The sequence below is a fragment of the Betta splendens genome, chromosome 7, assembly GCF_900634795.4.
Source record: "Betta splendens chromosome 7, fBetSpl5.4, whole genome shotgun sequence".
NCBI classification, from domain to species: Eukaryota; Metazoa; Chordata; class Actinopteri; order Anabantiformes; family Osphronemidae; genus Betta; species Betta splendens.
Genome location: NC_040887.2, coordinates 15,371,597 through 15,384,205, shown reverse-complemented (window position 1 = coordinate 15,384,205; position 12,609 = coordinate 15,371,597). Strand labels below are relative to the sequence as shown.

General features: G+C 42.8%; 1 protein-coding gene across 3 annotated transcripts in view; it reads left to right on the top strand.

Annotated features, from left to right (window-relative positions):
- LOC114858988 (cadherin-4-like) overlaps positions 1-12,609 on the top strand; it is a 170,627-nt gene that overhangs the window by 137,202 nt on the left and 20,816 nt on the right. For all 3 annotated transcript variants that reach the window (XM_041071577.2, XM_029156792.3, XM_055510547.1), the window contains 3 exons: positions 2,992-3,147; positions 6,925-7,069; positions 9,400-9,572. In XM_041071577.2, coding sequence (XP_040927511.1) covers positions 2,992-3,147; positions 6,925-7,069; positions 9,400-9,572 — 474 coding nt within the window. The remainder of the gene's footprint in view (positions 1-2,991; positions 3,148-6,924; positions 7,070-9,399; positions 9,573-12,609) is intronic.

The following is a 12,609-nucleotide window of genomic DNA, read 5'->3' as shown; positions in this document are numbered from 1 at the left end:
TTTCTTATTACCCAGTGGAAGTGTGCGTGTGTGTGTGTGTGTGTGTGTGTGTGTGTGTGTGTGTGTGTGTGTGTGTGTGTGTGTTGCGTCATTATGTGTCATGTGTGAGGTGCAAGATGGTGTTGTATGAGAGTTTCCCTCTTTTTATTAAGGAAAATAAAAAAAGTACAGTACGTAGTCATGACTAGCTCTTTGTGATCACCCCATGCTGCTTTTTTGCACATTCCCTAGAAGTGAAATGGCAGAATAACAGTGAGAGCGGATCCCTATTGAAATGACAGCTCGCCTGTCATAATATTCAGCGATAAAAGGAGGAGACTGATAACATGCAGTAACAGCTACTGTAGCTTATTCATTTCCTTGACGTTCATTATTGGATTCCTACCTCATCTCATGTATATACGAATGTGATTTATTACATGCGCTATTAATCACAGCCGACATCACAGCAGAAGCAGTTTGTCATCACTTTGCTTGTTGTCCCAATCAGTTTAGTGTGCTACATAGAACAAGCATGCAGGCGATGCACGTATCCAGCATGCATGAGTACGGACCTCGTCCCTCAACAGTTCTCCAGGGCTCCACATCAACGTTGTGGGAAGGAGAGCTAATGGACAGAAATGAGTGCAGCAGCGTCTTTGCACCCCCCCCAAGCAGGGCAACTTTGGGAACGGGTGGGAAAATCGGGGGGGCGGGGTAAACCCAAATGGAATTACGGAGAGCTATCACTTCCTAACTGGTGAGGATTTATACGCCACTGCCAAGGCCAACGAATGGAAGTAATTTCATTTTTCATGCATGGCTTCTGTCCCCACAGAGACCTGAAGCGAAAGAAAAGGGAGATGGATGAGAGACTACGTGTTTCCCTGTCCTCTCGCTCGCTCGCTCGCTCTCTCTCTCTCTCCGTGGAGGGAAGAGATGAGAGGAAAGGGGAGGAGTGGAGATGAGAGAGAGAAGGAGACGGGAGGGCAGAAGGAAAGTGGAGACAAGGTGAAGGGAGGAGAAAAAGGGGGATGAGTGAGAGGGGGAGTGGGCTTGGCAGGCGGATGTGTGGTAATTGCTTGTATTTTATAATGTGACAGGAGAGGTAGCTACCGTAGAGTCAGGGCTTCAGTCTCTGCCTACACAGGAGGGTAATGGCAGTACACTGAGAGTTCAAGCGGGCTGATGGCTGGGTATTTGTTAGTTTGTTGCTGTTTAACGAGTGGAGTTTCTTTGAAGTAATAGCGGCCGACGCCTGCAGCTCCTTAATTATCATAGCTGTCAGCAGTAATTCGCCGTGATATGTGCAGTGCATTCTGACGGCCTCCTCCCCCCTATTCCCCGCAGAAAACACACATGCAGACACGCACAGGCGGCATTAGTAGGATGTTGTGACAGGCGCTCTGGCATTTCTATAATAGAGGTGTCTATAACGGGTCACGTTGGTTTGATTAGAAAGGTCCAGGGCTTTAATGTTGACCCTGATGAACACAAAGGAAAGGGAACTGGTGATAATAGCCGCGATGGTGACAGGTTTTTACTACAAAGACTGTGGATGACACCTGTCCAGTACTGTACGTCCTTCCCTTGTCCTTGTTAGTTGCTCCAGCTATTTTCTCAGCAGGGTAGAACTCCTAGCGTGTCAGAAGTGCAGCTAAATTAGGTCCTCGAGTGGTGAAAGATGGGGACAAGTCGGCGGTGTTGTATTCTTCTGGCACCTCGGCTCTTCACTGAAATAGTCATTGATTAGAAGAAAACGGATGGCTAGTACTCTCACCAGTGTGTGTGTGTGTGTGTGTGTGTGTGTGTGTGTGTGTGTGTGTGTGTGTGTGTGTGTGTGTGTGTGTGTGTGTGTGTCTACAGTGCAGAGTGAGGACCCTCTTCCTTACGAAGTGGGGACATATTGGTTTTGTGGAGACACTTTGGAAGTCGCTGCTACTTCAAAGAGCATCTTGAGGGTCAGGACGCAGGTTTGAGGTTTGAGGAGTTAAAATTAGGCTTTGTTTATACTTCAGGTGAAGATTCGCATTAGCAGCCAGGAACTGCATGACGCCGAAGTCCCACAAAGGTAGAAAGACAAGCTTGCGGGTGTGTGTCTGTATTTGTGCATCCTAAAGTACTGAGTCATTTTGATACTCCGGCTGATGTTCATAGGATGTCAAGCTTGGAGGTTCGGACTCTATTTGGGCACTAAATTGAAAAACTCCTCCAGATGAGACCCAGTTACACAGCACTTGAGTCCAAATCACAGGCCTCGCAGTGCACTTCCATGTAATGCACCTATTAGCTGTGTATGTGGCCAGGAAAGTTGAACCAAAATGCAGGGGCTGTTTCTCAGAAAACATTCTGTCTCCCTTTTCTCCTAGTTAATAAATCATTTTCTTCTGATGTGCACCCTGGATTCTTTTTACCTCTGCAGAAAGTTTTGTTCCTCATATTGATGCCCAAATTACACAAGAATTAAAATTTGGTTCTTGTATTTTGACTCTTGTGTCTAGTTGTTGTTTTTGTTCACATGTCTGTGTCCTCAGCGTGGTTCCAGCGGGTGGGGTTTATATATAAATCACCACCTGACTGTCAAAGTAAATGTATGTTGATTTTATTTTTCTCTCCCTGAAGTATTGAATTTAAATTTCTCTTTTGAAGAAGTCCAATTCTGCCCAACAGAACGCATAGCACTTCCTGCGGGAGCACTAATGGAATTCCTGAGTATGCGGTAGCTAGAAATGCCAAACTGTGATGAATCTGTGTGTCTGTGTGTGAGAGAGTGTGTGCAGTGGGTGTTTGTGTTTGTGCCTTGGTGAAAAAATATGCAATATCAGGTTTCTGAGATTGTGTAAGGACAAACTTATTAAACTCCAGGGTTCTATATCACAACAATAAATACCTGCAGTACATATTGCACCAACAGGTGTAGATTGGGTATACTGTAACTGTGTGGTTGAGATTTTTATTTTTTTTAGAAATAGAGACTTGTTTAAGTTTTTCTCTCCTGTTTTTTCATTCCAGATTCGTTCAGACCAGGACCAAGACATCTCAATCCGATACAGCATCACTGGGGTGGGAGCGGATCAGCCACCCAATGAGGTGTTTAGTATTGACCCTGTGCTTGGAAAGATGTTTGTCACCAAACCTCTTGATCGAGAGCACCGCTCTTCTTACCATGTGAGTCATTTACCTCATTTACCTCCATTACCACATTACGAGATGCGTTATGTTTGTTTAAAGTCCTCAGAGAAAATAGTCATACTATAAAAGTATTAAACTCTAAAATGTTATATTCTTAATGTATATACACGTATTTCCTCAAAACAACAATCTAAAAACCTTGAGAAGCCACAAAAAATGAATCTGTTTTAATCATTTCCATTACATTATCATTTCAAGCATGAGCAGACTGTTTCACAGCAACTAAAACATTTCCTGGTGCACGTCTGTGTGTTCTCCCCGAACCACTTTGATCACCACGAGGAATAATTCACATTTTAGTGCACAGCGAAGATGGAATAAATGATGGAATTTCCAATTTGCACCTTTTCACTCACAGATGCAGCAGCACTATGTGCAAAGCATCTGAATGAAGTGAAGTAAAAGTCAGGGAACGTGGTAATTAATCATTAAGCTCACAGCAAGTCACATTACTTTGCTCATAGCTGTTACTGCTGTGAGATGGCGTAACAGTGGCACATGATGAAAAGACTGCACCGACTGCAGAGAAAAAAATAGCTTAGAAGGAAAATGTAACCTTGATGAGAGGCGAGTTATGAATATTTCAACATTTCGGGATATACTTTTATTTACTGTCAACAGTGAGACGAGACATTTATTTTCAATTATATGCCTATATATTAAACAAATAAGATGATTATTTTGTACAAGATCAGTTAAGAACATGAAAATGTGTGTACACATAAATATGAATCTACATTCCATAGCCATTTAGCTTAGCTTAGCATAAAGACTGGAACAGGGGATGAAGGATGACCTTAGCTAAAGGCTAAAATCAAGTTGTCAAGCACCTATCAAAGTCCAATATATATGCAGTATATATATATTTTCTCCCATTCACATTATTCCAGTGTAAAACCACATTTTTGATAAATAATTTGTGCACCTCTGCTCCTCTCACCTTGGTGCAATAGATGCAGCTGGTCTAACTGGTCATGTTGCTCCTAGTTCTTTTCTTTAGTCATGAACTGTTTGTCTCATAGCTTCGGTTTAGTGATTTTTTTCTTTTTCTTTTTGTGCCTTTTGCTCTGCTTGCATTTTACAAGAACCCCAGGAACCTAGTCTTAGTTATGGTCCTTGTGAGCTGGCACGCTCAACCTTTTAGTCAGGCCTGGCTAGATTTATGTCCACAAGGGTCTCGAATCAATGGGGTGATTTGTTAGGAAAGGTGGAGGTTTGCTAAAGGCTGCTGGAGTTTAACTCTGTGGAGACGGGTTAGTTGATGGGAAATTCAAACGCAGCGAAAAAGCAGATAAGAAAAGCATTAGAGTTGCGTGTGCACAGCTGTATGGTAGTCCAATTAAACTGCTACAGTAAACTATAGATGCTGTTATAGCAATGGGAAATCAATTAAATCGTAGTGTATTAAACATAAACGTTCTCAGTTAAAGAAGTTTGACAACAGGAAATGCTGTATTTACTGAGTCACATTATAGAGGAAATGCTGCTGCTCAATGAGTTAGAATGTGACTTAGTGCTCTTTCCTTTGTTTACTTCATATTTCATGCAAGGACACAACAAAGTTACGGTCTGGCTCCTTTTTTATTTCAGCAGAATGAGCACTCTGAAATTCAAAACCAGTCGTGCAACAAGACGCATTCTTATGAGCAAAGAATCCTTGGAGCTACAGGCTCCGCCGTTATCTCTATCAGGGTGCTTCCTTTTTGCCAAATAGCGAGCACCTCGCCGTACGTTTGTTTTCTCCCCCCTGCCTTTCAAGATAATAACTTTAATGTGGACCCAGAATTACTTTTTGTCTTCTTTAAACATGGCGGTAATCTCCAACTCCTGCTGTTATTGAATTAGGGTGTGGGTGTATGAGGAATGGACGACTGAGGGTGGGGGGGGGCTGATAAGGCAGCCCGGCTTCCAGCCTGTTACGACGCACACAGAGATGCGATGGGCGATGGCTGCGCACGGATATTGGGTGCAGGACAGATCAGAGTCTCCAGTGGGAAAGTTAAATTAACCTCCCCGAGAAATTATGATAGGGTTTTAGCGGGAGTAGACGGTGGGTTGGGAAAAAGGGGCCAGCGGTGGAGACTGGCTTCACCTCCTGAGGAAGAGACTGAGCCCAGACTCTCGTTCAGACTCTCACTCAGACACTTATGAGCTTGCAGTGGCCAGGTAACGCTCCTTCCTTTGTTTTTCTACCAGCGTCTAGTTTGTCACTTGACTTTTTCCCTCCTACAGTAGAGATGGATGCCAGTAATATCAAATAAACCGACCTCCTTTGTCCTCAAATCAGCCTTTTTCTTTTTAACAGAATCCTTTTACCACTCTCTGTTGTTGGGTGCAGGAATAGTTACTGTTTCCTACTGTCTTCAGTGTGTTTTTGTACTATAGGATATAAACTAGACGTCCCTGGTGCTTCTGGCGGACAGAATACCACTGAATAAGTTATGCCGGGGGACATAAATACACGCAGGTAGAGTGAAGTGAATCAAAACAACTTTAGTGGGACCCAAGGAGTTAATTTTGAAATGCCACATCTCTGTTAGTTTGACCTTCACATGGAGCGAGTGAAAAAACAAACCACTGGCATTTATTTAAACTCCGCATTTTACTGATAAGTCAGTGATTTCCCCCCGCTCTGTTTTTCCTTCATTCTGTTTCTGTTTGTTTTCCTCCAGACTTCATAAGCGAGAACGCATTCAGGACACATTTTACAGCGTCTATTGATTCCTGTAATAACTTCATGTCCAAACTTTGTGAGAAATCCTAGTTGGTGATTCCATTGATCTGAGCGAAGCTGAGCTGAATTTGAGATGGGCCGACTGTGTTTGTGGAGTCAGAGGGAAGTGAAGAGATTTGGGGAGTCTTTCAAACAAAACCAGACAGCCTGGAATCCAGCGCAGTGATCCTGAAACAGACACCTCGCCTTTACAACAGAGGCATCTTCCAATAAAATGAGATGTTTCTTGTTTCGGTTTCTGCACAGATAAAAAAAGTTCTACGGACGAAGTGCAAAATAGATAAGAAGCCCGGAGAATGCACATGATCACAAAGGCAGTTTTTTCTGCAGCAAAAATATCCCAGCCCTTCTTAGTGTTCAGATTTATGCTTTTTTAAACTTTATACTGTATTATTCAATATCTAGCTGTTACCAAAGTGTTGCTGAACTAGGTTAAATGCCAAATTCAAAAACCGGTGCAGAGGTGTTCTGTTTGGCTTTAAAGGTGTTTTCAAAAGTATTGACCTTGAAGAATCAAACACTTTTGGTTTGTTGGTGTTTTATTTATGTTGTTTCTTCTTTTCTCCGGTCAGCGTCTGTGAGAGAATAATATAAAAAAGGATTGTCACGGCCACTGGCTCCAAAGTCTAAAGGAAACAAATGTTTCCCCTTCAATCTTAGGTGTTTAAGGTTAAAACACCTACATGTAGCCACATATGATAAATGTAAGCAATTTTTTTGTTCTATTCCAGTTCCTGAAATCTCAACTGTTTCTCTGGCATTTCTTTAAAGAAATAATAATTTGGGGTTTTATTCCTTTACAACAGCCACTGGGCCCTTACACGTAAAAATACATCATGTTTACTGTACTTTAAGTTGAGCCTTTTCACATTTTACTCTGCTATTTAGGGACTATTTTCTTGGATGTCGCTCTTTGTGTCTTTTATTTTAAATAACGATGTGAGACCTGTAATGTCAAACTCTAACCTTGTCACCGACTGACTTATACCTTCATTTCCAATCTTCGTTGTGTCTTCCAGTTGCGAGCCCATGCTGTGGACATGAATGGGAACCAGGTTGAAAACCCCATTGATCTCTACATCTTTGTCATTGACATGAATGACAACAGACCCGAGTTCAAAAACCAGGTCTACAATGGCTCTGTGGATGAAGGATCTAAGCCAGGTACAGCATGAAGCGCGAAGCATGATTAAAAGTGTGGACACAAAGATATGAGACACTAGTGGGGTTGGTCTATCAGGAGAGACCAGTGTAGTTAAAAGTATAACTGCATGGCGGAATCCTTGATTCGGAGAGAGATTATTTTTCATTCTCCTTGATGTAGTAGACAGACAGAAAGTCTGTCTTTTACAAGCGCTTTCCTTTTAGCCAGCTGTGGCAGTGGCCATTAACCAAAGAGGCTTCTTAGGCTGGAGGAGAGATGGAGGGTTAAATGCAGCACCCTGTAGCACCACCGGGTGATTTTATGTCTAACCTTAGAGTGGAAGAAAACTCGACGTGCATGTTTATTGCACCACGTGATATCTTTGTTCCTTCCCACCTTCCTTCCTTCCTTACTTCCTTCCTCCCCACCTTCCTTCCTTCCTTCCTTCCTTACTTCCTTCCTCCCCACCTTCCTTCCTTCCTTTCTTACGTTTCTTTCTTTCTTTCTTTCTTATTTCTTGCATCTGCTGTGCCGCCATCCCCTCCCACACAGCAGACAAATCTCTGTGGTGTAGATGACATTCAGCTGAACAATAATCATAAAAAAAGAGAGTTTTAGAATTTAGAGCTCCAGTGGTTTCAATGGAAGGCCAATTACAGACTTGAATTAGTTTGCAAATTAAAGAGTCATTATGGGGACCTAATCCTGTCAGGCACAGCTTAGGACGCCCATACAAAGGGTCCACATTAAACCCCCTAAGAGTGCAGCTTAATGAAATTACCCCGTCGATGTGTGACACATTGTGATTCTTCATCTTCTCTCTATCCCTCCATCTCTAAAAAAAAAGAACGATTGGTGGAGGAGTGAGTCACTTTACTTGGAATCAAACCAAAAATTGAGTCTGTCCTCTATTTCCCTCTTTCCTCTCTCCCCCTCTGTTCCTGACGGCTTTTTTTTCCTGCCGTCTCGCTGAGAGGCCTTTAGAGTGCTCCCTCTGGCCGAGTCATTGACAAATGTTGCTTTGAAATGTAATGAAGTTTGAAATGGGAGCTGCGGTTACAATTATCCTCGGACAGGGGCTGTCACTGGCATGATATCACTATCTCTGGCAATTAGAATCAGCTACGAGAGAGAGGGAAAGGGAGGGAGAGAGAGAGAGAGATGGAGATAGAGCGAGAGAGAGAGAGAAAGAGAGAGAGAGAAAGAGAGAGAGAGAGAGAGGGAGAGAGAGAGAAAGAGAGAGAGAGAGAGAGAGAGAGAGAGAGAGAGGGAGAGAGCCGGGGGGGAGAGGGAGAGATGGAGAGATTGGGTGACAGGCAGTGATCCGGCAGAGTTATGAGTGTGTGCAGGCAGGAAAGCAAACAAGTGGTGCATTCATGGAACGACAGTGGCTCATTCTCTCCAACAGATCTGTGTGCATATACTTGTGTCTCTGCCTAATTGATTATTTATACTATTAACAGGTTTCCAAGCATTTTGAGGCTGGTTTAAATCTGAGAGAGTCATTGTGAGACATCTGGGTGGTTTGTTAGACGTTTATGTGCATACTAATTAGAACGTCTCTAATCAGAGTAGTAGATTAAGGCTTATCAATATTTGTAATGTGTAAAATATGCTGTCAAAATACAATTCGCACTTACTTGGTAAGTACATATTTCCTTGAGTCTGGATGTAGTTCACATTATTATTTGCAGAGCAGGTGTTCAATGCTTCTCTGCAGATGCAATAAATCTGTTAAGACCAGCAAACATTATAGATAACGGTATTGAGGCTTATGGTATATTAAGCCTATTCATTCACAAATTAGCCAAACTGTGTTTAATTGCTAGTTGCTAATATAGCTAATATCTTTAACTATGGTTGGTTTGTGTAACTGATTAAGCAGAGCAAAGCCGTGTGTGTTCATCAGAGGACGACCAATCTGTGTTTTTATTTCATCCAGCAAAAGATGCAATTGAACAAAACGATCACTTTCAAAAACTGAGTCATTTATTTCTAAAAATTGCAAAGCGATGTCTAAGCAGTCATTGAATAAAGGCTAGTAATGCATCAAACTTCTATGTATGTCTATATTTTTCTAAACAACATCACATAAAAACATTGAAATATGTATGTATGTACTGATATGTATACGTAGGCAGGAGTCGTGTAGTCATCCCACCATGAAATACTGTTCATAGCACAATATGTGACAGTAGTGAAAATAATGATTTAAAATGTTTTACTGTTCAAACACGCAACCTTTCAAGTCAAAGGCCAATGCGTTGTTTGACCATTTAAGAAGTAACTGTATTACTCTGGCGTGACACATTTCATTGGAAAGTGCTGAGAACCGTTTCTTCCTTCCCAGGGACGTACGTGATGCACCTGTCAGCCTTCGACGCCGACGACAACACCACTGCTAACGGGATGGTGCGCTACCGAATCCTGTCGCAGACGCCGCACATCCCCATCCCCAACATGTTCACCATCAACAGCGAGACGGGAGACATCGTGACGGTGGCACCGGGGCTCGACCGAGAGGTGGGTCGCTTTCTTGGGACGCATTCACAGAAGCGTTAATGTGTCAGAACGTAGAGAAATACAGACAATAACATCAATATAAAATCATTTTAGCTCTTTAAAGCTGAAAATATAGTGACCTGCAGACAGACTGAATGAACGGTAGCTCGGGAGGAAATGCACCTTTATCATTGTTTTGGAGGACAGTTCACAACAGCATTGTTTATTCTGATGACACCCTGAGATGTGACTTACAAATGTGTTGTAGCCACACACACACACACGCTATGTCATTTTTTTTTACAGTAAATTGCCTGCTTCCCCGGTCACCTTGTTTATGGAGCTATAAAAGTTGTGACAAGATCCAAATGTGTTTATTCTCGCAACATGGATGTGCCAGTGACAACTCTGTAAAGAAATCTCCAAGACAGATCATCCTCCCCAACTGTCACCAGTGACAGACCTATTAACAACACATCACACTGCAGTGGGCTGCTCTCGTTGTGCGCGTGTGTGTGTTGTGTGGTGAAGATAGAGTGGAAATATCTGAAATAGAATGCCCTTGACACCTGTCAGACAAACCAAAACCCCCATATAATCACATCTACACTCCATGAAACAATAGCGCAATGGAGGGGAAGAGGGGAAAAGTGAAGGGAGCCATGGACGGCAAAGAGAGCGGGGCAGATGGAGGATTAGAATTAAGGTGGAGGATGTGAGTGTGACTTTGACAATGAGGACGAGGTGATGGAGATGGAGAATGAAGGCGACATGGAGTTAAACATATCTTGGCTCAGCCTGCACTGCTTATTTTTATTCCATTTTCTCCGCACACAGATGATCCAGCCAGTAGAAGAACACCCTCCACCTCGAAGCACCTCCACACAACAGACTCTAAAGCATATTTGTAGTTTACAGATCATAGATGTGTAGTAGTAGTAGTACTAGTAGTAGTAGTAGTAGTAGATGTGTCAGGGGTCAGAAAGCAGGAAAATCTGTTACTATTTTCTAAATATTAGTTCGGACTGTCCTTTACACCTTTCTTTTGTTTATTGTATAATAAAATGCCCACACAGGTGAACAACAAGTTCATGTAATTTTAAAGGCAAAGCTCCAGCCACAATAATGACTGTGACTACTGAATAACTACTACTGTAGCATTTGGTAATAACTTGACTTTAACATGCCTCCTTATGATTTCTAAATAATATGACTTTGATAAAAACAGATTTTTTCATCCATACTATGAATCATCCTCTATTTTTCTTCATTTCGGTGTGTTTTCATATATTTTAGCCTTAGATAGACTGTATTAAAAAAACAGAATATTTGAAGTCACCTTGGAAGCAAATTAATTATTGAAATGAAGCGCATGTGTAAAATCTGAAGCGCATCTGAATTCCAAATCCACTTTGTGCAGATACTTTCTAATTAAACTCATGGACACTTGCACATAGTTTGGTGGCATTTCTACCGACTGTTTGTTTGGGGAAAGTTCAGACTCTCACTTTCAGCAAAAACAAATTCTATATTGTCCATAAACTTTGCAGGAAGATGTTACTCAGCGCACTGCAGCACTTCGCCGGTCTACTTTCCGTCAGCACTTTGGCCCTTTGAAACTTTGCGAAGTTCTGTGTCTCCGTTCGTTTCTTGGGCTGCAGCATTAGAGGTGTTAGGTGCTACAAAAAAAGTCAGGCATCTATTTTTGGTAGTTCTCCTCCCTGGCGTCTTAGCTGCATCCCCTGCTGTCTCTGATCCTCTCTTCTCAGCTTTCACTTGTCTGCAGTGGACTTGATGAACAGATAAAAGAGAGGAACAAATGTGAGTGGGAATGGGGGAAATAGGAATTGGTTGCAAAGTTGTGAAAGTGAGGGCGGTTCGTGACACAAGGCAAAGGTCACAGACTCGCTAACTCGCTAAGGAAAAGCTAATCTGACTTTGATTAGGGCCGCAATCATTAATGCCTGTTCTGATTGGGATGACGTCGCTCACTGATTGACTGTGAATGAGTCGACAGAAGCCCGTTCTTTACTTTCACCCCGTCTTTGTAAACTCCCAAAGTAATCTTCCTCTGAAGGTTTCCATCGCTCTGCAGTGGACTTTTCAAGAGCTTGTTGACAGTAACAGACCTCAGTCCTCCAGAGAAAAGCGGGTGTGCTGCGGTTTTGCTGCAGTGCTGAGAGGTTCAGAGGAGCTCTACATAATTACTCCCTTGTCTAATTAGTGAGTGTTGTGTACATGCTGTACACAGGCTGATGGGACAGTCAGGCAAGTGGCTTCTTCCAAACAAGATATGGAGAAAAAGAAGTGTACTGTGTGGGTATGGATGGGTGTTAATGAGAGTATGTGTACAAGGTTGGAGTTCAGCGTCTCGTCTAGCATCGTGATGAGAGGAGCTGTCTAATCGTCCTGATGTGTCACCGTGGCCTAATTGGGATATTTACTCGGTAATTAGCAGGTGAGAGAGACACTGGGAATGTAATTGGGAATCTCAGTGACAAGACACATTATCTAGGCAGTGGGCTCCCAGGTTCCATCCCTCCTGCAGCCCATTAACTGTACCCCGGGACAGAAGAAGAGACAGAGGATGTGCTGAGAGAGAGAGGGATGGAGCGGAGAGAAGGAGGATAAGAAATACAAACACACCACAGAGAACCATATTTCAGTTCGCAGTAAAGTGACACTGTGTCATCGCCGAAGATTTATCATCCCCTCATATTATTGCTTCGCAGATAGTCTATTAATCTCTGTCAGTTGGATCATTGTCTTCACATCTGTCCGTCAGTGAGACTGAATAAGCATCGTCTTTGATGACACACCCACAGGGAGGCTTCACAGCGCAGCCTTCAGATGGTGTGAAGTCTGGATACGTTCCACAGAGGAGGTTTTCAGCTCAGTCGAATCAAAGCCTCCGCCCGTGCATGCTGTGTTTCAAATGTGACCGTGGACGGCAACTAGAGCGCCGAACACAGGCTCAGCTTTTGCTTTTTTCCTCTGGGAGTCACAGACTGTGGTTGAAGGCTCGATACAGCAAAGGTTTCTGCAGATAGTAACTGCA